Source organism: Arthrobotrys flagrans (assembly GCF_004000055.1).
Source record: "Arthrobotrys flagrans strain CBS H-5679 chromosome Unknown unitig_8, whole genome shotgun sequence".
Lineage (NCBI taxonomy): Eukaryota > Fungi > Ascomycota > Orbiliomycetes > Orbiliales > Orbiliaceae > Arthrobotrys > Arthrobotrys flagrans.
Genome location: NW_027137553.1, coordinates 4,420,069 through 4,447,908, shown reverse-complemented (window position 1 = coordinate 4,447,908; position 27,840 = coordinate 4,420,069). Strand labels below are relative to the sequence as shown.

At 46.6% G+C, this 27,840-nt stretch overlaps 7 protein-coding genes across 7 annotated transcripts; 4 read left to right on the top strand and 3 right to left on the bottom strand.

Annotated features, from left to right (window-relative positions):
* Positions 1-374: 374 nt before the first annotated feature.
* Positions 375-857, bottom strand: DFL_007769 (uncharacterized protein; the record flags this gene model as incomplete). The annotated part of the gene is made up of 4 exons (XM_067637405.1): positions 375-418; positions 485-541; positions 595-680; positions 814-857. The coding sequence occupies 4 exons, from the start codon at positions 855-857 to the stop codon at positions 375-377; spliced, it is 231 nt and encodes a 76-aa protein (XP_067488926.1).
* Positions 858-3,206: 2,349 nt separating this feature from the next.
* Positions 3,207-5,424, top strand: DFL_007768 (uncharacterized protein; the record flags this gene model as incomplete). Its single annotated transcript, XM_067637404.1, has 2 exons — positions 3,207-3,388; positions 3,483-5,424. 2 exons carry the CDS (start codon positions 3,207-3,209, stop codon positions 5,422-5,424), a joined length of 2,124 nt encoding a protein of 707 aa, XP_067488925.1.
* A 4,472-nt stretch (positions 5,425-9,896) lies between these two features.
* DFL_007767 (uncharacterized protein) lies at positions 9,897-13,481 on the top strand (the record flags this gene model as incomplete). The annotated part of the gene is made up of 1 exon (XM_067637403.1): positions 9,897-13,481. One exon carries the CDS (start codon positions 9,897-9,899, stop codon positions 13,479-13,481), a length of 3,585 nt encoding a protein of 1,194 aa, XP_067488924.1.
* An 867-nt stretch (positions 13,482-14,348) lies between these two features.
* On the bottom strand, positions 14,349-16,647 carry DFL_007766 (uncharacterized protein; the record flags this gene model as incomplete). Its single annotated transcript, XM_067637402.1, has 6 exons — positions 14,349-14,390; positions 14,458-15,128; positions 15,188-16,198; positions 16,259-16,360; positions 16,425-16,545; positions 16,636-16,647. 6 exons carry the CDS (start codon positions 16,645-16,647, stop codon positions 14,349-14,351), a joined length of 1,959 nt encoding a protein of 652 aa, XP_067488923.1.
* A 605-nt stretch (positions 16,648-17,252) lies between these two features.
* DFL_007765 (uncharacterized protein) lies at positions 17,253-18,896 on the top strand (the record flags this gene model as incomplete). The annotated part of the gene is made up of 5 exons (XM_067637401.1): positions 17,253-17,365; positions 17,438-17,674; positions 17,752-17,764; positions 17,842-18,686; positions 18,830-18,896. The coding sequence occupies 5 exons, from the start codon at positions 17,253-17,255 to the stop codon at positions 18,894-18,896; spliced, it is 1,275 nt and encodes a 424-aa protein (XP_067488922.1).
* A 3,391-nt stretch (positions 18,897-22,287) lies between these two features.
* Positions 22,288-23,116, bottom strand: DFL_007764 (uncharacterized protein; the record flags this gene model as incomplete). Its single annotated transcript, XM_067637400.1, has 5 exons — positions 22,288-22,319; positions 22,393-22,500; positions 22,659-22,666; positions 22,728-22,738; positions 23,033-23,116. 5 exons carry the CDS (start codon positions 23,114-23,116, stop codon positions 22,288-22,290), a joined length of 243 nt encoding a protein of 80 aa, XP_067488921.1.
* A 2,898-nt stretch (positions 23,117-26,014) lies between these two features.
* Positions 26,015-27,076, top strand: DFL_007763 (uncharacterized protein; the record flags this gene model as incomplete). Its single annotated transcript, XM_067637399.1, has 2 exons — positions 26,015-26,152; positions 26,228-27,076. The coding sequence occupies 2 exons, from the start codon at positions 26,015-26,017 to the stop codon at positions 27,074-27,076; spliced, it is 987 nt and encodes a 328-aa protein (XP_067488920.1).
* Between the last annotated feature and the right edge of the window lie 764 nt (positions 27,077-27,840).

Genomic DNA, 27,840 nt, shown 5'->3' with positions numbered 1-27,840 from the left:
TCCATGTCTGGATAATGGAATTTCAAGCGTTTCTTTGTTTCTTTGTTTCTTGAGATTTTTCATTTCTATTTCTTCTACTTGGCGAGATCTATATACATAAATGGTGCCTTTGAAATTTATCATATCTAGATATTTCTATCCGGAAAAGGGGCCATCTCCAATCAAACCATCTTTTAGAAGAAAAGAAAAGAAGGGGGGAAAAGTGGTCATTCATTGAGAATCGAAAGGGGCTCGGAACCAGCAGAGGGTGATGAAAATGGGGGGGGGGGTCGATAGAAATAAAAATGAAATTCGTGAAACATAAGCAGTCGTCAAGTCGTCAAACGTTCCAGGTATACGGAATTGTGACTTTAATAACTTTTGTAATATAAAGTTCACCATCCTGTAAGCCGGAAGGGTGGCCCTAGAAGCCTACGGACTTTATTGATAACTATGTAAGTATGGTGCCCAAAAAGGATATGAAGGCAGTTGAATTATAACATACAGATTACCGTTGGCGGGCCATTTACTCCTTCGAGTGCTTCTTCTTCTTCTTGTAGGACTTGCGACGGTATGCACCGGACTTCCAACTTTTAGTTGGCTTCCAGCGCCAACGGCCGCCTGGCACTGGAGCGGGCTCAGCATATGGAGCTGGGGCGGCAACTGGTTCGGCGACTGGGGCTGGGGCGGCCATGGCGAGGCTAAAGAGAATACTGATGTTAGTTCACAAACTTTTAATTATCCACGCTTTCGTTTCCAGTGTGAAGAATTGTAATTATATATTCACTAATATGATATCATGATAGCTTATATAGAAGGACGGGCATCGCTTACCCCAAGAAGGCGACACCGAAGGCAAGGACCTGGGTCAATTGCATTTTGATATAAAAGAATGTGGTGGATGTTTGATCTCAAAAAGAGTGTAGATATCCAAGGGAATGGGGAGAACAGGAGGCCGATGAAGCTGATGAGGAAAAGAAGTCAGTTTGGAGATCCGAAGCCACCTTTATATAGACTTTCCTTTATAAACTTTCAAAGGGAGGACTGACTAGCTGGCCATGGTCGGCCCTGAGCTGTACGATATACAAAAGCAAGTACGAATTCTGACCGTTAATTGTCTAGACTTCTACCATGCATGGAGGCACTCAAGAGCCCCGGTCGCATATGAACTCCACAAACGTGTAAGCATTGCACAAACATCGAAGATTCTCCTTTGTTATTCCTGTGAAGCTTCAAATTTGGATTCCACGATACCATAAATCATCTAATGCCTCGCCTAAGGTGGAGTTGCTAGACGAGGCGGCAAGCCAAGACCTTTAGTTATAAATCTATCGCATATTCCATTCTAGCCTATATTTGTACTTTTTCGCTATAGTGCCTAGATAAAGGCTTGACTATCTAGATCTGGATGCGCCTCATTGCCACATATGGGAAGGAAAACCGCAAATCGATAGAACCGAACCATCAAAAGGAAGTTTGGAGTCACAGGATGCAGTATTTTGTAGGATGGTTACGGTTGTTCTTTACATAAACGAAACGAAGTGTCTACGTATCATCCTTGGACTGCAGAATGAGTGGCGCCAATAGTTTGCCCAGGATACCTTGAGATGTACTACATACCTTGGAAAATAGAAAAAGAAGGCTTGTATGTCGAAATGTTTATAAAGAGGTCGTATAACCTATCAAAAGAAATCAACTGCTTCGGTATCTTCCTCATCGACCATCGAGTTTCCGAATGGACTGAAATCGAAAAGCAAGTTGTTAAGCTTGTGAGCTGAAAAGAATCCCCATAGGCAAAGGTCTAAGAATGCTTTCCGAGAACCGCAAAAAAAGAAATCAAGTCAAACCCCCATGCCGTTTAAAGCGGTATTACGAGAAATCGACACTGGTTGCTTCGGTATCGCAGATCCAAGACACCTATAAAGGGATGCTGGAGGCAAGTGTCTGCTGGCTTGCAGTTGTAACTCATCAATGGAAGCTCAATAAGCTTAAGGCCGCGCAATCACGATACTGACTAACATTCGATACCACCAATAGCGTTTCAAGGGGATATAGAGGTACCAATTTAGAGAGCAGAGTTTTGATGTCCCGGTCGGGGTTACATATGATCCCTATTATCAAAAATAGCTGTCCGGTTTTCAAGTCGCCAAATTAATGTAATGCATAGTACCGGAAGTACCCACCACCCACACATTCGCAAGAAAAGCCACCTCGATCGTTTTTTTTAGGACACTGTCAATAAATGAGCGCTGCTGCATGCAGAATGGCTTCGTGGGAACGCACCCGTCCAAGTCGCATAGATAAGGGCTGGCTATTGATAACTGGGACTGGGTAAACTCATCTTGAGATATCGATCACGAGTATTAAAATAACTCGCACGACACTCTGCATTCCGAACCTCGTGCCTGGGTGCCTATGTGCACCGAAAATCTGAACGTCCAGGCTGAATTCTTGTACCTACTTAATTCGGCCAGCGAGAAAGAAATTAGTGGCGCGGGGCTTTTCTGGCTTCTGATCGGCCAAACATGCACCACGAGCTACCGGTTGGTTAAAATCGCCTCGTCCCGGTCGTAGCCCGTATGCATGGGAGGGAAAAAATGCTTGTCTTCAAGATTGTAAGATAGCCTTCCCATTCTGTGACATGATATTCCGTGAACCCACACCGAGGTCCCTTTGATATCCACCATCTGAGCACTAGTGGTCCAGTGCTATGGTTAATGGTTAGTTAAGTTGTTGAAGTATAGGAACAAGAACATGCACATACGGACGATCAATTGCTAGTTTGCAAGGTCTAGAATCTGTCCCCTGTCCCCGTCTCTTGTCAAATATGTTTATTGCCACATGTCGCTCAATTGTGCATAGCCCTCCCTTCTCATGCCATCTTTCATCTATAATCCGTCACTATAATCGTGATAACAGTCACAACCACCATAGCCATCTTTCAATATCTTCAATTCCATAGCTGGCCGATACGATACGATACCACTACTTTCCGTGGTCGTGGTCGTGCTACCTACAATTGCTTGCTTGCTGGGCATCGCTGATCAACGGCCTTCATCGCTACCCCGTTCCACCACACGACTCTCCTTTCTGGAATTCCTCAACGTCGACTCTATTTCTCGCCTTCCGGTTCCGCATCCCCCCACCGAACAAAAAAGAAAGGTCCGGGGAATTCACATCGTTTTCACCTTAGTCGCGTGAGCGGTCTTGGGCAGGTTCAGGCAATCATGCGGCTGTCGGTGCTATTCCTCCTGTCCCTAAGTTCCCGGATATTCACGTCGGCGTCGCCAGCCCCTGCTGCTCTGCCGGACAAACAGTATAGTAGCAGTGATGCCGTTGATACCACGGTGCCAGAGCTTAAGGAGCTAACACCAGATAATTTCAAAGAGACTATAAAGAGTGGTTATTGGTAATGCTTCCGTTCCATAATCTGTGTCGACGTGGGCGAAGGTGGCGACACGTAAAAAATATTTTGACTAACATCGTCGTTTTCCAATGCGCAGGTTTATAAAACACTACTCTCCATACTGCCGGCACTGTATCGTCGCAGGACCAGTCTGGCAGACACTCTACGAATTCTACCTAAAATCCTCCCCCGCATCACCTTCCTCCCCACACCCCGTATCACCCCCTTCATTCACCGAAACCTACGACTGGCACTTTGCAAACGTAAATTGTGCAAACTTTGGCGACTTGTGTAGTGAAAATGGCGTCACAGCTTACCCAATGTTCGGATTGTTCAAAGATGGAGAGAAGGTTGATACCTTTCAAGGAAAGAAGAACAGCATGAAACTTTTGTCAAATTTTATGGAAAAACATCTGGAGAAAATCAAGCCTGGATCGCGACCAGCAAGCCTCGAACTCCCAGTACCTCCAACCCTAGAAGAATTCCAAAAGATACACGCCACTGGAGAGAAACCCTCTCCTGCGGAACAGACAACCACTGCGGCGGCGGAAGCAGAGCCAACACCTGTCGAAGCACCGAAACCGAAACCAACCCCTCCACCAAGGAAAGGACCAACTCCTAACCCCGATGGTAAATCTTTCCCTCTCGATGCCTCCAACATCCAACAGAAGGTCCTCGACTCCTCCCAGGGATGGTTCGTCAAGTTCTACGCGCCATGGTGCTCCCATTGTCAAGCTATGGCTCCAGCCTGGAACACCCTAAGCTACGAAATGCAAGGAATGCTCAACATCGGTGAAGTTAACTGTGAAGCTGACCGCCGTCTCTGCAAGGAAATCTCAGTCTCCGCCTACCCAACAATCATATTCTTCCAGAATGGAGAAAGGATCGAATACAAGGGTCTTCGAGGTGTCGGTGATCTCGTATCCTGGGCTCGCAAAGCCGCTGACTCCGGTGTCAAGGAGATCGGGGACGCCGCTGACTTTGAGGAGATCCAAAAGAAACACGACGTCATCTTCTTGTACTTCTATGATCACGCGACTGTTTCCGAGGATTTCGAGGCTCTATCAAGGGTTACAATGCCGTTGATTGGACATGCACCACTTTACAAGACGAATTCCGACCATTTGGCAAGAAAATACCGTATCACGACTTGGCCACAGCTTGTTGTTCTCCGCGATGATCGACCAACTTATTATCCTGCCCTCTCGCCCGCTGATATCAGAGATACCAACAAAATCGTGGATTGGATGAAGACTGTGTGGCTCCCGACTGTCCCTGAGCTCTCGGCCACAAATTCGCATGAGATCATGAACGGCAAGACGGTAGTTTTGGGTATCTTCGACAGCTCCAAGGAGGAAGATTTCAGAATGGCAAAGGATGAAATGAAAAAGGCTGCTCAATTGTGGTTCGAAGGTAAAGAAAAGGATGAAAAGCTCGAAAGACAGGAATTGAGGGATAGGAAGCAACATAAGATCCAAGAGTCTTTGGATCGTGGGGATGACCGGGGCTATAGAAACGCCAAGGGTACGCCAATCGTACTACCTATGAGAAAAGAGGTTGGGTTCGCCTGGGTTGATGGTGTATTCTGGGAACGCTGGGTCAAACAGACATATAACATTGATGTTAAAGAAATGGGTAACAGAGTTATTATTAACGAGGAGGATAAGAAGAGGTATTGGGACGCCAACGCGGATGGAGAATCGATACTTCCATCTAGGACCGCGATTCTTGATGTCGTTAAGGACGTCATTAAGAACCCGTACAAGTTGCAGGCGAAGAGTACTGTTGGGAGACTTGAGAGGGCGTTCAGGTCGGCCAAGGATCATGGAACGAGTCACCCGGTCTTGACAATAATCTTTATCATTGTCGCTCTCGGAGGCGCGTATCTTTGGGGGATCAGAAGACACAAAAGAGGGTTTGGTCCACACCCAGGATTGGGATTAAACCCCGGTAAGGAAGGCGGGTGGGGTCAAGGATGGTTTGGAGGCGAGAAAGATGGACTCTTTGGAAGCAGCGGTGGTAGTGGGAAGTATGACTAAATGATGACAGGTTCACTTGTGCTGTTGAGCCTTGCGGGCGTGTAATTTCCTCTTTACCTTTTTTTTTTTTCTTTCTGGTCTTTTGTTATGTATCCGCGTTAGCAATATTGCTTGCTCCTTTTGCTTCCGCTATAAGTATTGTGCATGTATGTATGCTGTTTTGGCGGAATGTTTTTTTTCTTCACTCAAAAAACATCTAAGCTGGTGGTCGTGAGCCTAAGGCCTTCCATGGTCTTGGAATAGATATCCAAACTATAGTTCAGATCAAGTTGACTCTGCAATACGCTTGAGGTACAGAGTAAATAATCAGAGATTGGCACATACGCAGACAGGATTCAGCAAGAAAATACAACTCTAGATCTTGGCCTTGTCGACTGCTATCTCGTTGCACTGCGTTCAAGATTCTTAACTTTAAAACAACTCCGATGTTTTTCGAGCACCTCAAATCTCTCACTGGTTGGACTTCTAAGTGCTGTTGCTTCTTTTTTTGGTCTGCAACCCTACTAAATCCGCTGGCATAGACGAAGCAAGCGATTTCCTTTTCCGAATCGTCTTCGTCGTGGTTAGATCGATTACTAATCACGCAATATTGCGAGTAGACCATTTTTCCTTAGTTTCATTTCTGCTTTGGCCAGACACATTTTCACATCGGTCTAACTTCACTCTACAGTTGTACAACTCGAAGTCGAGGCTACGATAATACGTGTTTAAATATAAACTATGCTTTCATGTACATGTATACACGTGGCCAGTATATTGAGGGGTGGCATTGTGTGTAGAGAAAACGGGCTGAGGTGGTAGTAGTTACCATATTATAAATACCTTTCAGGAAATAGGTACTAGCCTCGAGTTTCCCAATATGAATCTAGGGTCGGTACGAGACTATTATTATAATATGAATCCAAATCGATCAATGCAGATTTAAAGGTGATGATAGATCAGTATAATTTCAAATTTATATACAGGCTGTGCCGGCTAGCATCATCATAGATAAGGGTATGTGTAGAGAATACATATCGATAACGGGTCCAAGGTTTACCCATAAGCATGCACTTAATCTACTATATCTATATTGCAGGGCCCGTTAGTCTATCGTCACTTAGCCATATTATATTATTTTCCTATTCAATTTAATAACTTCCATCTATGATCGATAATTATTGACGGCGGGTACGCACTCCCACATTGTGGGCCGGATGCCCCCACCCGAGAACTACTTTCTTCGTCTCCTTTAAGCTGAAGGCGGCCCCTCCCGCAACTTTTCATAGTCGGTGGCAACTCTAGCAAGGTTAATAACACTTAACTGGTTGACATTGCCCCCGCCGGATGTTTCGGGGAAACGGTTGGAATATTCCGTGGCGAGGTAATGGAATTCATGCGAGAGCGGAGGAGGGTAGGTTTCTGCGTTTCTATTGTTCTTAATCGTTTTCAAAAGATTCCAGCCTGAGTTTGATATCCCTAGTTCGTTTAATGATTCTAGAAATAGGTTATAGCGTAGAAAAACTGGTTTGGTTTTTTTAGATTTCGGTTATTGTGGCTTCGTTGAACCCGAAGGTCCCAGACGGAGATGGAAGGGGCAGGGAAAAAAAAAAAAAATAAAAAATAAAAAATAAAATAAAAATCGAATTGAAGACTCTTCTTTTGCGAGAAGAGCACATAGAGTTGGGTACTTGTCGACTACTGGTTCTTCTCCCCCGAGTTTGCAATTCAAACATAGAATTACGGCCGCCATGGGAATGTCGAGAATGCCGGCCATCATTAGAACGAGCTCGGTGTTTACGGGTCTCCTTTATACAACTATGAAAAAGAAATCGCGTTAGTAATTTATCTTCTAGCTCGGCAAGGTGGGCTGGCATGTATACATAATATACATAAACCATGCACGTACCGCTGACATTGTTAGGAGCTCAGTTGTCGCAATGGAAGACTCGGCGTCTGCACCGTGTGCATGCCGTCTCAGCTCAACTTAATATTATAATTCGCGCTGTGGCTCGGGGCCACGGTGTGTAAGTATGTAGAGGATGTGTCTGATTTTACAAGGGGGGAGATTGTCTGATTGGCACCAACCTCGCCGTAGGTACGGCAAGGTGGTGAAACCTTTGGTCTGAAGGACGAGTCTCTATGGAGTGAGATGTAATGGCTTGGGTTTTGGAACAGTGTGGACACGGCAGGGTCCCCTTTATACAGACGTTTACCTAGTTAGCTTAATACGAGGTAGAAATATTTTGGCAGATTTAAGTATTGAAGATATTCGTGTTACCACTGATAATCGGGATTTTCTCCCATTATCTAGAAGATTAACCCGCCGATAATTGGTATTTACAACTGAAACTTCTAATACCTTTCTAAGTGCAGCTAGCGACCTGCGATGTTTAAAGTATTGAAAGCACTCTATAGGGGTGCTCTGGTGTACCGAGCACACAGGCTGAGGAGTCTGGCGACAAGACAATACCAAACAAGTAGGTACTTAATTATGTACTAGCTACAGTGAATGAATATACCAATACCTAGGCTCAGGGAATAGGATTACGGGGATGTCAATTGATCAATTCTTACAGAAGAAATATTTTTTCTTAAAAAATAAAAAATAAAAAAGACTTGGTCTTGTCATATCGACTGTGACATCACGAGAATCAAAGAAGTGGGTGTGTTGCTTGTTGCAATGCTTAAATCTCATTGCTAAAAATGGATTAGTGGCAAACCAGAGAACGTCACTGTTTCCGGCCTATCTGTATCTACTGTTTTAAGGACCATTTGTATCTGATATGATGAACTTAAGAGATCCCCAGCATTGTGCATATCCGCCTTAAGTTACTGTCATATTTTACGAACCCATGGGTCTGTAGGGAGTACTGATTAGTACTGATTGCGCCCGAAAGGGTGAACAACTGGTCTCGTAAACTCGACAACACAAAGTCATGATGAATGCCTCAAGGATCGTTCCACGACATAACAGTACCTGCAAGCCCAGGCCAATCTGCAAACATTGTGGTATTGTGGCTAGTGGGCCATATTCGAGACTAGCAATCCTTGGATGTCAAGATTTCCGAGGCAGCTAGTCCCACTTTTCGACGGCATCGAATGACCCCGCCAGTTTAGGCAATTGTAAGAACTTCTTCCGTGTAGTTTGAGATTTCCCCACCTGTGTTCTGTGGTCTCGCCTTTTGGATAATGCAAGCAAGGACTGCTCTAATTCTAGGGTAGATAAGCATATCAGTAAATGTGTTCGAAAGAGGGAGCTATTCTGATAAAAGGTCTATTAAGCGGCCAATATACTTCTTTCAGTTTCGTCATTTCTTTCTCATCTTTTTTTCACGCATAAATTCGAAATTCCCTAGTTCTTCGTTTTCGATGGGAAGTTGGTGGCAATATACATCTGAACGGCTGGGGAGATATCACATTCGGTTGTTACTATCCCGGTACGTTACAAGTTGTAACCCAGCTCCGGATATTGCGATAGCTACTACCCTACCCTACCCACCCTCAGCCACTGAGATTTCCGGCAATTTAATTCATTCACTCAATTAAATCACTCCAGAAGTTTAACTTTGGCAAGAGGTTTAAGGGATCGATCTAGATTTTATCTGTCAATATTTAACTTAACTTAACACCCGCCTTGGATCGCACCCTTTTACGGAGTACAATACATATAAAGGGTTCTAAAGAATCTTCCCCACTGATATTCCATATCCCTTGTAGTTGTCAAAATCTAAATCCCGTTCTGCTCTTTTCGCGAATTTCGATAACCAATTGCAAGAGTCCAGGGAAAGAAGGTGTTCCAATCAGAACAGCTGTTCTGCGCCTCCCAGTCGATTCGGTTACACACCTGCAGTGCAGCTTCACCTTCAACATTCCATTGGCACCTGCAGGTTCATGAGACGCACGACCACCAGCCCCTCTGCACCGTAGACAGCGACGACGTTCTAAGATATACTTGATACCTAAATACTTAGTCCTTATACTCATACACTCGTCTACCAGGCTGCCATACTAGATGCTTATACCTGTGGGGAACAATACTTGACGTTTCCTACCCGCAACACCGACTCTTAATCCAAATATCGGCCTAAAGTACGCCTTTCATTCTGAGGTGTCGTCACAGCTAGTCAGCCTTACTCATCTTAACCTTCTCGAATTTGTCAGAACGCTTTATCGCTTAAACCTCAAAGACCACGTTCACTTAATACACTTAACTCACTCTCCCTTGCAAATGGTGGCATCTTCACCACCGTCCTCCCGTTTCAGAGACGGAGTACAGGCCTGAGCAGCGTAGAAGAGAGGTTCAGGAGGGTAAATCGACGGTAGCACAGAGTCGGTAGCACAGGACAACCCATCAAAGCAAACAACGCAAGTAAACACCATCTACAACACCGTCAACGCACTTCGATCCCCATATAAACGCAGTATCGTGCCTTCCGTAAACATTCTTTCCGTCGGCTTCATATCTACCGCCCACCCCACCTTCATTCGCCATGGGTAATACCCACTCCGCCCAGGCCCCACGCCGTAGCAAATCCTCCACTCACTCACGGCACCCCTCCTCCCCCACCACTACCAAAAAATCTTCCCCATTCCGTCCCTCTTCAAGTAAAATCAACAATAAACTATCAAAACCAAAAGTTGGCGGCGAGTCGCCAACTGCTATACCGATACCTTTACCATCATCCCTAAGTAGACGAAACTCGAAAGCATCGATACGAAATATTTTACCAGACCGTGCAAGTTTAAATCCGACTGACAGTGGTCCGATACCATATCCTCGTCCGCCAACTAGATCCGGTAGTGTGGATCTATCTCGGCAGGACAGCTTCACAGGAGCAGCGCAGCAGGGATGGAGTAATAATCCTTCGCGGAAAGCGAGTCGGGAAAATTTAAACGGTTCAGGTGGGCCTGGTAATAATGCCACTCCATCACTTGGAGCCGTATGGCTGGAAAGAAGACGAAGTCTTGTCCATGAGCCGACTAATAAAGCCGGTTCACCACCTACAAATACAATGAGTCCTGTCTCGTATATCAGGCCCATGACTGCTCCTGCCGCCGAAAATAGCAACTTCGATGCGTCTCCACTGCTGGAACCAGATGATTTAAGGCCGCCTCCTACGGCGTCTTCTACGGCTAGTTTCCATTCAGCACTGCAGAGTCCAACCAGGATACAGCTTACGCCTTCGCCAACGAAGTTCTTGAATAGTCAGCAACAGCAACAGCAGCAGGGCCATACACCGCCCTCATCTTATAATCCTGAACCTTCACATGTTCCAGTAAGAAGACGTTCATTACTCCAAGCTGCTGCTCCAGGTACGGCTACAAGGCCGAAAGTGCAGGAACCAGAACCAAACGACGGGCTAGATTTGGACGACAATTTACTCTTCGTGCCTAGATCCAGATTCACAAATATCAATACCGACGGTGCTCGCCCGGAAACACCTCAAGACCAAGGAACCCTAGGCAGCCTGAGGAAAGGGTCTCTATTTGTAGCCAATGGTGCTCCGAGTCCCGTTTCTAGCTCACCATCGCTGAGGGCTACTAGCGGTGGTAGTCAAAGGCCAAGAGATGGCTCATTACTCAGTCTCCCTCCCGTCTCTGCAACTGCTAACTCTGAGGCCATCGACAACGGCGAAGAGGAGATGCCACAGACACCGACAATGGCCGAGAATTTTGCAATAAAGAAGAAACCTGTGGTAGCTTCTTCGCTTCCTTCGCCACAGTCTGGGAAGAAGCCAGCTACCCAGATTGATACGAGTGCGGCCGCGAATCTTAACCGGCGCAGTTTACGAATCGTACCCCCGTCGCCTGATACCGAAGCTCCAGATACCGCACAGACTGTTGGCGGAGGCGAAGGTAGCACGGATGAGGATCCGCACAGGCGTCATCTGTTTGGCTATGGTCTTCGAAACAAGCAGTTCTTGAACGGACAATACCAACCAAGTCTCTCGTCAGACTATTCTAATACAAATACGTCTGCTGCTGCTCCATCCGCTGCTCCTTCTGCTAAACCGGGACTTTCGAGATCTCCGTTTTCATACGAAGGTGCCAAGTTGATAGATGCTCCGGATTCTAATAGGACGGGAATTCAGAATAGTGAGGGGGTTAATGTTGGAACTAATACAGCAGAACTCGAGGAGTATAAGCCGAAGCCATTAGTTGTGAGGAAGGTTCTTTCAATCTCAGACTCGAGTTCTCAAGCCGGTCCCTCGACAGTTGATTGTAATAGTATCACGCAAACAACAGAAGAGAAGCTCGCACCTAGCTCAGATGCATCTGACGTTTCATCGGATCAGAGTCAAGCCAGCCAAACCAAGACCGCCGACAGTGGGTATTCCTCAGCTGGAAGTACGGTACTGCCACCAGATGACCACTTGAGAAGAGCGAAGAACCGCCAGTCGGCACCCGAGCAAATTGCCAATGAGTTTCATAACCAATATCCAGAGATGAGGCCAGCAACAAGCCATAACTCTGCGGGACCAAACATTTCAACTTCGGTTATCAACGTCCCTTATTCTTCAGTGAGGAATAGAACACCGCCTACACTACAAGCTCCTCCTCCGAGGGCTTTGAAGAATAAAGGGAAGCAATATCCACCTACTCTACCAGCAAGTAAGTTCGAAAACGCCGCTGCAGAGGACGCGGATGATACGGAGCAAAAGAAGCCAAAAAGAAAAAGACGTCTAAGTTTCAAGCGTCTCTCTTGGAAGAGCGACAAAAAGCCAGAAATCGAGGTTCCAGAACAAGATAATGGAGAATCTAATGAAGTCGTTACAATCGACGAACCCGAACCTCCAAAATCATCACATAACTATCTCCCATCCCTCAACATTGGTAGCGCAGTCGAACCGGAACAGACACAATACCAGCTACAGCCGCAACCCGAAAGACAACAAAGCTTCACTAGTAGTGTTAGAAGCGGGCTACAGTCTATCGGATATGCTCCAGAAGCAGCATCACTCGACCCAAGTTCTCCGGTAGAGCCGTCGTACCATGAACCCATGGCGATTACCTCTTCTACACCTTCGCGTGCGGTTCTGGCATTGAGATCTTCTGAATCCGTATCATATACTGGAGCGGCGTATTATCAACGTTTTAACACCTCTTCTCCAGTACCCGGGAGCGTTCCTAATACAGTGGCTCAAAGCACTCCTCCTCCTCCTGCCCCACAGCCGCCTCAGCCGGTACAGCAGAAGATAAGTACACCAGAACGACAACCGTCCCTTCCTCGACACACTACTCCACCATCATCGTATAAACCCCCGCCAGGTAGATACTCAATGGAAGACAACAACCGCCAACCGCCTCCACTACCCACACCACCTCCACAGCACCGTTCTGATAACATGCAGACCCGTCGTCGTCCGTTAGGAAACTCAGCGATCAAGTCTAATCCACAATCACCGGTTTCAACGACATCACCATGGAATTCTAATCCCTCAGCCAGCGTAGCTAGCATAGGATCCATCCCTCGAGTTTCGAGAACAAATTCCATGAATAGCCAGTATTCGTATAACACCCAAAGCGGGTATTACCAACCAAACAACAACCAACAAGTGCAGCGATCTGACTCAATGAGAAGCGGTAGACCACGATACTCCCAGAATCACGGACCCCCGCCCCCACAAGGTCAGGGATATAACGGTAACAATACGGGCCAACTTCACCGACGAAGGAGTACAAGCTCTGGGGGATCAGTAGGACCCGGCGGATATCCGCATTTAGGACAAGATCATAATTCTGATCGTGCAATGTTTGGAATGGACTTTTGGGATGGGATGCAAGTTAAACGAGCTAATGACTTGGTTAAGAGCTATGGGAGTACAAATCCTCCTAATCATAACAGGGGCGGGAATAGTGGGGGTAGCTGGTATGGACGGAGGAGATCGACTGAGCAAGCTAGTGCTATGGAGCTGCTGTATGGCGAGAAGGTTGCGGAGCAGTATGCGGAAGTGGACATGGGGGATGAGGGAAGGAGTAGGAAGAGAGAGAGTTTTTGGAAGAAAGCGGCTGGGTCGATGGGTAGGAGGAGTAAGAGCCAGCATCGGAGTGGAAGGGAAGTCATGGGTTATTAAACAATCACCTATCCCTTTTTTTTTCTCCTTTTTTGCTATGAATGCCGGGAGTTTCTATATATTTTGATTACGGGGTTTGTACGGTGTTCTTTTGCTTTTTACTTGATGGGCTTCACCGTGGGCATTTGAGTTTGCATGGAGGATGTTTTCTTCTCTTTTCCGATTTGCTGTTTACCGCTGCTCAGTACCATCATATTGCTACCCTCATACCTCTGTCTATAGTGTCTTCTTTTTCTTCATTTTCCTTTTGGTGGAGGTGTTCGGGAATGCCCCCTGTCACTCGTTTTTTTATTTTATTTTGATACCCCCCTTCGCGATCGTTTTGCGCTTCGGAGAGCAAATAAGGAGGGCAAAGCAATCGATACACTTACCTGGTATCGATGCATGTTATATAACACAGACACACACATGCACACAGGCTTATTATTAACCGCCTGTTCTTCTACGTTACTTATCGTTGACCGAACTGAAATCAAATGACATCAATTATGAACCTATGAATCAAGATCCACCATGTTACGTATCCATTCTTAGATCTAGATCGATCTCGATATCTCAAGAGGCGAGCATTCAATCTTCGAGGCAAACAAACTGCAGGGCTGCATTGCATATATTGATACAAGGGTACTTTGTAAAAAAAAAAAAATTTAACATACATTTATCTCAATGAAATAAAAGACGATAGTATTGATAAGCACTTCCTCCCAACTCCCATGTATGAAATACAATTACAAAACGCCGTTTTTGTTTTTGCGTATATAGGGCGAGAGAGAGACAATCAAGCCCAAGAGAAAACTTGCAATTGCAACTCTGTAAAACTTTTCATCCGACTGGTGCCATAACCTACAAGTCTATCTATAACAGATTTTAACGTCTGTTGGTCTTTCCGATTGTTCTCTTGCCCGAAAACTATAGTATCGATATATTAGCAATGTATCCTTTAAAAATACGAAGCTAGGTGGGATATAAAACTTACCAAATGCTTCGGCAAAGCGGCAGAGACATGTCTATCAGCCTCACCCTGCCTAGCCATCCTATTCATCTTCTTCTGGTTCAACTTGGCAATCTTCTCAGCCTTCGTTCTGGCACCCTCATTCGTAACACCATCTTCACGTCTATTACTCTGGCTCCTAGCTCTGCTCTTCGCACGTTCCTTCAATGTCATCTGACTGATATCGTGCATGCTGATATCTCTCATTTCAACATCGCCACCAACCTCAGAGGCAGCTCTGCTTCTACCAGCCACAGAACGTCCGCGGCTCTTGCTTCTTGCCCTGTCAATAACGGTACTGGCATCTAGACCGATCTTTTCGAGACTGTTCTTCATCTCGCTAATGTTCTTCGGCATCTTTTGGCGTGGGATGACGGCTCGGTTCTTTAATGCCTTCTTGCTTCTCGCGGCATTCCGGATCAATTGCTTCTGCTCCCTGATGAAATCGGCCTTCATTCGGATATCTGCCTCTTCGTCGTCTTCAATGCTCTCTTCTTCATCGTAGAATCCTTCGGCCTCAAGTCTTTCTTCTTCGGCCTCCAATGCTGCGAGTTTCGATTCGATATCAGGGTCAATAAAGTCGTAAACGTTCTTGCCGTCGAAGATTTCAGGAACCTTATCGAATTTCCACTCGTCATTGTCAAGCATATAGTTCTCTGCAAGGATAAAGTTAGCTCCAACACTCTTGCCAAGAACGATGAGGTGAACCGCTTACTCTTCAAATTAACATTATAAACACCAGCACCACCTTCCTCGGCCTCGATATCCTTCTCCAACCTCCTTCTATTTGGATCGTTGACGTCATATTTCGTCCTCTCCTTGACAGCGTCAGGGATAAAGACCTCCCTCGTAACACCACCGATAGGTTGTGCAACATGTATCCGGTTAAGGATATCGGTCGCCCGATTTGTCTTCAACTTCTGCTCTACTCGCGCAGCAAGTAGTCGTTCACAAGCCTTGTTCTTCACTTCCGAAATACCCTGTTCAGTATGGCAGCTCAACTGTAGCATCTCGACCTCTCCACCCTGAAGCATGGTCTGAATCAATTTCTGTGATTCTTCGTCCAAATCCGCCGGCTTGACGACGTCAATCTTGTTGACCACTACAAACACGATTTTGTTTGCAAACAAAGGCTTTATCGAGTGGAAAAGCTGGACTTGGGCGGCAACAGAGTAACCACACTGCTCGGAGAGATCCATGAAGTAAAGGATCACGGATTTCAAGTGGGCGATGGCGGTGATCGATTGCATTTCAATGGTGTTCATTTCCTCGAGCGGGTGGTCGAGGATACCCGGGGTATCAATGGCCTGGAATCTAAGGTATTTATAATCGAAATGACCGACGAACAAACTCTTTGTTGTAAAAGCATATGGTTGGACATCCACATCTGCTCTAGTGATGCTTCGGAGGAAACTGCTCTTTCCGACATTGGGATAGCCACAGATGAGGAGGGTTCGAGTGTTAGGGTCAATGCCCGGAAGACGACCGAGATGCTGTCGGACTTGTTCCAAATAGAGGAGAGGGTCTTTTAGGCGACGAGTGATGGTAGCCATACGGCCCAATGCTGCACGCTTTAGATGTTTACATTGGAAGAGGGACTGGGCGTATTTGATAAGACGGACATAGTCACGACAGACTTGTTCGATAAGATGCTTGGCCGTGGAGAGCTGACCGAGAGCGATTCGGAAATGGTCGGCGTCGTAGAGTGTGTTCATAAGATCCTTGTCTGGATACGGCGATGAGTTAGAATGCTACCTCTGCCGGCACAAAGGGTAAGAGAACATACGGAAAGGATGGATATCCTGGAGTTTTGGGAAGCCATCAAGAATCGCCTGAAGCTTTTCAGTGAAAGTATCTTGGGTAAATTTAACCTTTCTGAGATAGAAAGCTGTAAATGAGTCGTTAGCGACTTATCCAAGCTATCACAGCACGGTTTTGGAGGCGAAAAGTACCTCTGATTCTACTAATTTTGAATCCAGATCGGATAACAGTAGGAGTCTTCCTGGTGGTTCTCGACAGGACAATATCGAGGAACTCCTGCGATGTGGGCACCGGGGCGATAGCTTTCCAGGTCTGTCGATGCATCAGTTAGTTATCTGGCCTTAGCTTGAAAGTAGCTTCGTGTATCTCTATTTAACGAAGATACTGGATAGGATGGCTTACAGTTTGAACCATTGTAGCGGCTATGTAATGGGCTGTTGGTAAAGTAAAAGCCTGTTGGTGGAGAGCTGCCTCGATGTGATGATGGCGGAGAAGTCGTCGAGGAGGACTGAGAAAAGTCGCCTATCAGAAAAAAAGTTGGTGGAAAGCGAAAAACCTATTTTTTTCTTCGAGCGATAGGGACTAGTCCCGATTTGGTTAGGGTAATCCGCAGCTGTCGCTCATTGGCCAACGTCGGCCGCAACACATCGACAACATAAAACCTCGAACCTTGGAAAACTACAACTCGAGATTGGCCTTAGCTTAGCTTGTACGTATGGTATCGAGAATCGACACTGGAGTGCCTTGATTCACTATTCTCAACAAGGCCTGGCTATTAACTAGGCATCAGGATTGAATTTAATGTAGTTGGTCCTAATTTTATTTTGTTTTCGGAGTTTAGCTAATTGCGATAGAGTCAATACCAAGCTTTGTCTCATATATCGTTTGCTCGCCTCCAATCCAATCGCGACTCAGCTCAAGCTCAACCCCAAACATCGATATTTCCATCAATCTCCTCCATATACAGTCGCCGAACAGCCTCTAATACTACCAAAATTGCGTCTGCCTTGGTCGCCAAAATGGTCGCTCCAGTCCGTCCTCGTTGCTTCCTGGACCTTCAACATGGTACCGAACCCGTGGGTCGCGTCGTCATCGAACTCTTCACAGACAAAACTCCAAGGACATGCGAAAAGTTCGTATACCCACCATGGTACACGTAAATAGCCACAAGCACTCATATTGACAATAGCTTCTGAGACTATAGCTTCCGGTCGCTATGCACAGCTCTCACTTCACCGTCCCTCCACTATAAATCCTCAATCTTCCACCGGGTAATTGAAGAATTCATGCTTCAAGGCGGCGACATCACTCGAGGCGACGGGAAGGGAGGCGTATCAATATACGGTGATACCTTTGAAGATGAAAACCTCGGGTGGTGTGACATCGACAAAGAAGGATTGGTATGTATGGCCAATAGGGGGAAGGATACCAATAGCTCTCAGTAAGTGGTACCACCAATTGTGTTCAAGGATTTACAAATCAGGTGATTTTCTGACCTTTTCTATTTTATTTATCCAGGTTCTTTATTACAGTATGAAACTCTTTGATCTTAAATTATATATCGAAACGGATATGCCTCGGAAGTATCGGTATTGACGATTTTATTAGTGCGCCCCATGTGATCATCTCAACGGAAAGCATACGGTTTTTGGCCATGTGGTAAGCGGCCTCCAATTCGTGAAGGAAATGGAAAAGGTCAGGGTGGATTCTTCGGACAAGCCAGTGGTGGATGTTATTATTTCGAATTGTGGCGAACTTGAATTCCGGAGAGCGCCGGGGAAGGCGACTGCAACAAGGACGACGGACACAAAACCTTCCCGAGACGGGAAACGACCGCGAAGCCAAAGCCGAAGTCGTAGTAGGAGTAGGAGTAGAAGCGAAAGTAGAAGCGGCAGTAGGACTCGGGATAGGCATAGAAGCAGGACAAGAAGCCCTAGAGCGAAATCGGATCGTCACAAGCGGCAGGATAGAGATAAAGACTCTCGACGATCCGGTCGAAGGCACCGGGACCGGGCTGATCGCTCACGTTCGCCACGGAGGCACGGAGACGCCTCAACCAAGGAATCCGTTGTCTCACCCTCACAAAACCAGGATATTAGATTCACATCTCGTTCAGAGTCTCCCGAAAAGCTAATATCTGCGACAGGGCAGCGAGATTCAAGGTCATCAAGAAATCACCATAAATCGTCTCGGCAGCCATACTCCCACTCTCGGTCGCGATCTCGTGATCATCGCGGCCGTGGACGGGATTATGGTGAAGACGACTTTGATTCAGAGGAAGAACGACGGATTCAGCGAGAGGAAGACGAGAGGGAATCCAATCGACGGCAGCCGCAATACCAGCGACCCTACCGCTCGCCCTCTCGACGCGATGACCGATACTCAGTTGATTCAGGCCAATCAGAGGTTAAATTCAAGGGCCGTGGAAGTATGAAGTATCGTGAGAAAGGTGGGTATGGAGGCTATAATCGATTCGGGAGGTTAATCTAGATGGAAAAACGTAATCACGACCCCAATTTCAAGGTTTTTATTTGAAGCAGCTATATTTATACACAATATCACAAGATCACACGATCATGCCTCGAAACCGCTATAGCACATCCGCTATCCCACAATGGGAGAAGCATAGTGAATCCCAAGGTTTGTTTGAGGTTAATGAGTGAAGCGGCATACGCCCAAAACGTGATGATCTTCGTGTGCATTTCCATGATCATGAGGACCGAGAATCGCGTCTGTGCACCATGGAGCTGTCCTTAATTGAAGCCTGTTATTTGTGAGGCAAGGATTTCCTGCCAAATTAGTAATATCAAGGCTCCGAGTTGTGGTGGTACCTGGTCTGGTAACTCTCCTGTGCTAGCCGCTCAAAAATTCTGGAAAAAGAATGTTCGGGGAAACATTCGATGCACCGGACTTCCGGTTCCGGTAACGAGAATCTGCAGCAGCAAGACAATCACACACGTTCCAGCGGAACGGCAGTCCGTTTTGTCCCGCGTTGCGATGGGGAAGCGAGGAGATGTATGCCATGGCGAGAGAAACAACGCCGTGGCGGCGGCTTGCAGCATATGACACAGGAATACAAACCAGATGTGACCAAGCCTTGCAATTGGCCTTGTCGTGGAAAAAGAGGCGTCCTAGTTCGGCAAAGGGCGTACGACCGTACGAGATTCTTTAACGTCAAGAAATATTTCCTAAAAACTTCAATCATTGGACCGAAAATGTCTAGGTTATTGGACAAAGGGGCCATGCAGCAAGTGCGCACCCTTACGTACAGTATGTACTGGTGCATGTAAGTAACAATTGATCCTAAAGGCAGGCCAAGGGCTGTGAACCCCGTCGCCAATTAGAATGTCGACATCCTGCATAAATTCCAGGAATGCGGTCAGGGTGGGGAGAGTGGGTTGCATGGGGCTCACGTTGACAAAGAAACCCTCACACCCAGGCGTTGACAGTGAAGGATTTCGTCAATGGAAAAAGTTACGGGTATCTGGGATATCCTAAGCTTATTGAAATTATATCCACCCTGTACCTTGCCCACTTCGATTCGAAAGTTTCAAAAATAGGCAAAAGTATCAAGGGATGTAAGCCTAATGCTCGGTAAGTTCAGTGACGCAAGGTTTCGACGACCTCATTGGAAATGTTTCTGGTCGACATCTATGCGTCTTGCTTGCATTCTGCGGGAAGAGGTTTCATGAGGCCCCATTTATAATTTGATAACTGACCGGCCATTCCGCTATCCGACCCGCTTGTATCGTGTGATAGGGATCTGGACAAGAGTCCTGGGCAAAGGAGTCTGAGAGTTTCCATACCATGACTGTGCAACTACTACAAGAATGATATGGGGATAGCTGTGGTCCGAGCATTTAGCACACCTAGGCGTCCACTAGTTAGTACCCAACTTGTAAGTTGAAACACACTAACGATGTAACCATCGGCCAGTTCAAGATAGACGGAATTCAAACGGCCGGGGATTATGCTATTCCTCGAGGAGACCGTAGAGCTCTCTCCATCACTCCCATGAAAGATTGAGAGGTAAGCAAGTTTGAAAAGGTTTGGGATAGCTTGTGGAGCCTTTGTTTGATTTGGGTCGACGCCATGCATTAGCAAATTGAGTCCCGGCCCATGTTGTTGAGGTTGGGATATATCTGCTGTTTAATATAGTTACAATGCTAATCTGGAGGCGTACCAGTAGTCTGGTAGCGTGCTTGGTGTCTATTGAAGTCCCACGGCGAAGTGACGGTGTATTCTCTTGGTCGTCGGGTGAGTTTTCCACCAACAGGGAACCCCGAGGAACTTTCTGTGCAGCACTCTTACACGAGATGGCTGAGAAATTGATGCCCCATATAATTTCATTTCAGGGTTTTTATGCACTCACCTTGTGGTTAAGATGCAGGCTCACAGGGGATAATCATCTAAATTGCAGTTCGTCTTGGATCACATCAAGGTTGGAGGCCTTGGTGCGTTCACAGAGACCGCGACTTTGTGGGGTTTGGTTAATGACCGGATCCAAGCTTCCTGCGGATATTCAATAATACTGTGTCCGGGGGCGAAAGGCCTAAAACAGAGGAATGTTCAGCCCGTGGCTGGATGTCCACAGTACAAATTTAATGGAGATTCTCATGTTGTAGAACTCAAACGGATTGCTGGGACATCTTGAAGAGACAGAAATGATTCTACCAAGTTCTCGGGTCGGTGTGCTCCGGCCCTGTGCCACACCTTCCCGCTGTACTGGAAGCAAGGGCTAACATCAACGTCAAGGCGCTAAGTTTCACTACCACACCTGCTCACTAGCCGAACACAGATATGGCCGACAATCGCGAGCCGTCGGTTTCCTGTGACACCCCCTCCCAAACCTTTCCAGAACTAACGGGCCCCTATTATTTTGTGATTCTGCATATTTTCAGTTAGTGCATTTGTGCCACCATGAATTAAATGAAATTCCTGATGGTTCGCAACGAAACGAAAAAGATGGTTAACCCGAGACCATGGTATAGGGAACCTACTCGTGGCTTAAACCTTCCGGTGACCTAAGGGTACGAACCAGTGATGTTAGTGTGTATTCATCCGAAATTCGTGCTGCAAGATTGCAAGTGCCATGCGACTGAAAAATGCGGTCCGTCAGAGCTTGTACTATTCGGGATTGCAGGACTAGCAAGGCCAGCCCGTCGACTCCAATGTTTCTCTGTTTGCCTCGAACCCGAAGCTCACCGAAGATACCCAACTAGCCTGGCTTCGAAAAAAGAAAGAAACTGATAGAAGGAGATCGTCGAGTCGCAGTAGTGTATAAGGACCCCTTGTCCAACGCACCTTATATCCTCCCGGATTTTTTTTTTATTTTGCAATTTCGAAGCCTGACGTGGTGGTCTCTCAGTACCCTTAGCTAGGTCTCCTCTTTAAATTTTCGAGGAACTAGGGGTGGTCCACCTGTCCTATGCCTATTCCCTTCAGGACTCTGATTGGCAGTACCGAATAGCAGCAGACCGGCACAGCACAGTATAGATATCTTTCGACTAGTAGTTAGAAATATATTCCACAACATTGACTCACGATTCTCTGGTTCTCTTATCCCGTCTCTCTCGACCTCGACTCCATCAAACGGCCCGAGACCACGCCAACTTTCGAGAATAGTTCAACAAGGAACGAAGTCTTCAGCTTGTAGTATCCCAAATTCGGCCACGATGTCAACAAGCGGCTCCTCCTCCTCCTTGTCAGAAACCTGTTCTTTAGACAGTGCATACTGGCGGACTGTCCGCCATCATGGCCGAGAGTTCCAGGATTATTCCATCGAGAAAATCATATATCCAGTCCCAGTCGACGAGGTATGTGGTATTTAACCCAAGACAGGCGTGAAGATCAAGCAATCCTGTGGAGGTTCGACGTGCTCGTCATGAGCTTCTACCGAGGCCAGAATGCTGCTAAGTAGTTCTCGAGATGACTGACACTCCCCAAGGATGAACAAGACCGCCTCAACAGGCAACATCTTGTCTTTAGGAAGATATTCGACAGGAGGCTCATCTTCCCTCCCGTAGAGGATCCCAAGAAAATCCTAGATTGTGGTTACGGTTCGGGTGCCTGGGCAATCGAAGCAGCTGAAAAGTACCCAGATGCAGAGGTTTGAATTCGAACACCAGCTTCCATTCTTTTTAGCCATCGAGCACTAACCTCGAGATAGATCATCGCTGTCGACATATCTCCTCATCTCAAACCCGAAGAGACTCCAAACAACCTTTGGTGCCAGGTAAGCCACAAAGTAGCTCGATGGCCATGAAGCTACAAGTGATCCCGACTGTCAATCTCTAGTCGAACTGACAACTTAATTTGAGGTCGACGACCTAAACGAACCCTTCAATTTCAAGTCCGAGGAATTCGACTTTGTCCATTCGAGGCTAGTAGCTCCAGGTATTAGCAAAAATCGATGGGCAGGTTACATGAAAGACTGTTTCAAGTTAGTAATCGTCAATACAAAACGATGGGCTTACAAAGGATAAAACACTCACGTCAATCGGTCCTATCGCAGAGTTTTGAAATCAGGCGGTTGGTTGCAAATGGTTGAGATCTATTTTAATGTCCAATCCGACAACGGAACCCTGACGGAAGAACACGGGCTCCGAAGGTGGAGCAAAACCTTTCTTGAAGTATACGAAGACAAGAAGGACCTCCGGGCTCCAACAAGGTTGCAGTCTATGATGGAAGCCGCAGGGTTTGTGGAGGTGCAAAGTAGGATGATGCCTCTCCCATTGAATGGATGGTCTCGAGGTAAGTAGTAGCAAGCTACTGTCTATGTCGTATGTTGTTGAATAACAAAGCTAATTTGATGTTCAGATGAAAGAGATCGAGATATTGGTAACCTCAACTGCTCGAATGCGAAAGATATGATCAACGCCATGGCGTTATGGCCCTTTACAGAGCGGCTCGAAATGTCACTGGAGCAATTCTACGTCTTGATTGCTAGGGCTCGTAGTGAGATCGATGACCTAAATCTGCGTCCATATTTCCCGTTGTAAGTTAATGACACGGCCATGGCGGCCTTCCTGCAGAGAGAACGGCTAGTGATGACTGCAGAACATACCTTTGCTTGTGGTAGATGGCTTTCGTAATTTTGCATGGGCTTGTTACTTGGTGCTAACGTCAACATCTTCGATGAATAGGTATGTTGTGATTGGAAAGAAACCGTCTGCCTGATACCATGGACATCTACCATTTTGGTTCGATTCGCGCGAGCAGCTTTCATATGATTCCTTCTCTTCGAGGCGTCAGGTCTGGCGAGTTTTGAGTCGAGCACCCATTCTCATCAACAGCATTATTGTAGGCGTCTCTGGGATTCATCGCATTGGGTTTTTGGTTAAGGCTGGGGTATAAACAAAAGAACGGCAGCGGGTACCGGTATTATCTTCAGCATAAGAGTTTTAGCATATTTCAAGGTGTGTATAGAGGACATCAAAGGCATGCATGGCAGTTGTAGAGCCCAGAGGCAGAATCGAATATATTTTCATCCATCCTAAATGGAACAAAATGCAATTCCCATCTGAGCCGAGTGCGGGTGTGATTGATGGTTTTGTTTTTTGTGATAAAGCAGTGCGCCATGGCACGAAACGCTGCTGCAAGCGGCACATTAACCACCCAGCGTCTTATGCTTGACACACCTTTTTTACCAAGCAGAACGACCAACCATGCTCCATGCTCCTCTTTACGCGGCGAATCGGAACGGGAAGTAACCCATTGGAGGAAAGGAATTCGAAAAAAGAGAAACTTACAGAAGAAACGGCAAGGATTAAGGGACTGCCTGGCAGCTACGGCGCTGGTCCGAACCAATCAATGCATCCGTTGCATCGCGACCCTCCCCATGCCATATGCCTCTCTACCTTGAACGTCTTTCAATTGACACGGCTGTTTTGAAGATACGAACCCCATAGTACTACTGCAAGTATTTGGCACCATGGTGTGCAGCCCTATGGGTACATGACGTCTAACCTGGGCGCTGTGTGGGGGGTCTCTGAGGCATCGACTTTATCAACCTACATGCCTCGTCGTCCTACATTCCAAAGATACCACAGTTCAAACCACAAGGTGAACGAACTACGACAATCCGCCCACACCTCGTGTCAGTTATCCTAACTTAAATGGATACGTAATATGTACGAACATACATCCTACGCATGCTTGAGAGATTTTTCCAAGGCTCTCTCTTTTTTCTTTCTTTCTGAAACGTATGATACGCAAATACCGGTTCGATATCCGTACCGATATATCCCCCTGCCGGGTAAGAAAATGCCGACTGAAAGCGCTAAAGCCCATTGGATTTCCAAGCTGACATGCACGTTATCGCATATGAGGGGTAGATACTGAGATTTATTTTTTTTCTCTCTTCCATCTTCGAAGGGAGGGGTGAATGTAGCCTCTCATACGTCCCACCTGTACTGTACATCCGTATGTACATGTGCAATGAGGTGTCACTTGCACACAGGATTCCAGTTAGCCACTGGTTTCTATTTGAGTTTCTGCAAGATGCAAGATGCAACAAATTTAATACGAGGAGGGGAAAAAAAAATTCAGTCAGGCGAGAATGCCTTGAGGCAGAAAACGGTTGACTATGGGCGTGTGCTTTAGTCTTTCTTGAAACAGCCGCTCGGATCTAGCGCATACAAAGAGCCGTAGTGTCGATATTCTAGGCATGGTTGAATCAAGGAGGTTCGAAGGTGATTTCATACAGCTGCTCCTGAGAAGGTGGGATGTCCTTTTTTTGAGGGACTGCCTGCATCTCCTCGGTGCATCTTTTTTCTTATTTCCTGCTTCAATTCATCCTCACAGAGACAAATCACAAAGTTTGATCCACATCACACGCCATGCTATCTCGGATTCTAAGAACCGGAAACACTTGTGTGCGATACTCTTTTGGGATTTGCGGGACTGAGCTAAGGGGACAATCTCAAGCGGATGAACCAGATTCTCGGGTCCATTTGGGTCACGATCCCTCCGTGAAGCGAATCAGAAGCCACACCGGCCGAATAGAACCGGTAGACGAAGCCCATCTTCTGAAGAGTTCCTCGCTGGCGTCTGATGTCTAGAGAGCGAGCCTCTTTGCTTGGTTCTGTTCCCCGAATTTTTCCCCACTGACTTCGCATGAATTTTTATATGCGGCTTCTGCAGCTCGAACGAAGTGTGGAATGGACGTCTGTCTTGGAAGTTGAGTTGCGTTGCACCGTTTCTCTCGGCATATTTGCCGCTAACTTGCTGGAGACACTCATCCACCACACCCACTCGTAACGCCAGGAAATCCACAGGGTGGATACGAGCAGGTTCGATCTGTCCCAGTACCTTGGTGCTTCAGACAGGGCGAGACAGTCCTTTTGCATATTAACTACGGAATATTCGGAGACTAAGTACGTTCGACACTTCGCAGGACAAAGCGCCATATAGTCCGCCATCCGATTCTTCGAACATTTTGGACACTAATTTGGGGGGCAAGAGGGCCGCAAGCTCAGACAGAGGCGGTAACATTCCCAAGAACGGTCACCGCTGACGCGTAGAAATCCCAACCAAAGGGGGCACATTTCCCATCATCGGCAGGCCGAGAGGGCATAATCAAACGCTCGCTTGGCTTGTGACAGGTGAGATTTAAATCCGGTGGGACCAATAGCCTATGCCCTCAACCGAAGTTCCTCACCACATCCCGTTATCATCTTTTAATACCACCCTCGTGCCACAAGACAATTCAGCTTTCAGCCCTCCAATTGATACACAAAATATCTAAAAACTGTCGCGTCCGGCATCCCCTGAGTCGAAAATGGCGGTCAGTTTTGATGCTAATCACGTTCGTCTCGCAAAAACGTTGCTTGCGTACTTCGGTGGGGCCTTCATTTTATACTGCCTGCTTAGGCTGCTGACTGCCATCTTTGCCATCTTTATCCAACCTGGGAAATCGGTACGAAGTCCCTTCTAGACTTTCAATTGGTTCAATGCGTTTAGAATTCCCCAATTGACTATTATAAACTTCTAGCTCAGCAAATTCGGACCCAAGGGATCCTGGGCTGTCGTCACAGGAGCCTCGGATGGTATCGGCAAAGAGTTCGTCTACCAATTGGCAGCAAAGGGCTTCAATATTCTTTTAATCTCTCGTACTGCTTCAAAACTCGAAGAGATCAGCAAGGATCTCGAAGCAAAGTATAAAATTCAAACGGAATATCTGCCAATTGACTTTGCCCAAAACCTCGACGAAGACTACAAGAAGATTGCTACTCGCATTGGTGCGAAGGATGTCTCGATTCTGGTCAACAATGTCGGGAAGAGTTACGATATGCCCACTCAATTCCTTATTACGGAGGAAACCCTGATTCAAGATATCATCACGATCAACTGCACTGCCACTCTTCGTGTAACAAAGGCCGTTGTTCCTGGGATGGTTGCCCGCAAGCGAGGCCTCATCCTCACCATGGGATCCTTCGCTGGCTTGACTCCAACTCCACTACTAGCCGCATACTCTGGAAGCAAGGCATTCCTCACCAGTTGGTCTGCTGCGTTGGCCTGTGAATTGCAACCGCATGGTATCCATGTCGATCTCATCCAAAGTTATCTTGTTACCTCTGCAATGTCCAAAGTCCGACGAACAAGTTTGACTATCCCAAATCCAAAGTCTTTCGTGAAGGCGACACTCGGAAAGATCGGCGTCTATGTCGGCAACACCGTTGGAGTTGTTACCCCGTACTGGAGCCACGCTGTTATGGCCTGGGCTTTGGAGAACCTTGCTGGCTTGGGAAGCGCAACTGTTGTTAAGACTAACAAGACCATGCACGAAGATATTCGAAGGCGGTCTTTGAAGAAGCAAGAGAGGGAGGCTAAGAAGCAGTAAACTAACAAGGCGCCAACGGGTAACCCAAGCACGACACCTCGTGTATAACAATAATCGGTGGCGCACCTGCACGTGGCTTTGCGGATACTCGATGATGGGAAGCATACCTTTCTAATAAAAAACATTTCAACATGGGGAAGGAAGTTTATACTCGGAACGAGATGAATATTCGTGTATAGTACAACAGGCAGACACGTCAAAGGGGTTTGAATATGACGTCAAAAGCACCAATATTATTATGATAGAATGTTCATGGACTCAAATATACCTACTTATATAATCAATCAACTACCAAAGCTTCCCTTCTAATTTGCAAGCGAATATATATAATTCGTATCGAATTGTGCTCCTCCGATGTCAATAATATTCTCGAGTAGTAATAGATGAATATATGTTAAGCTGTGGGTATGTTAGCACTGTTGAGGCTCAAGCGAGAAGGCGAGAAGGCGAGGGACCAGTTGCTGTGTTGGGCGAAATTTCTCGCGTTTTTTGGTGTAAACACCAACAACCACTTCGCTCGTCTTCCATCTTCCATCTTCCATCTTCAATCCTGAACATCCATCTCCATCGCTTCCCCCAACCTCTCATCACCCATCGCCATATCTCGCGACACGCTTGCCAACCATTGTAGTCGCCCAATCAGGCTGCCGCGCACTCCTTCTCGACCTCGAACATACCTGTCGGCCGAATTGAATCGTCCGCGAAAACAACATCGACCGGCTTCAGGAGAAAGAAAGCGCCCCATTCCTTTCATTCTCGAGTGA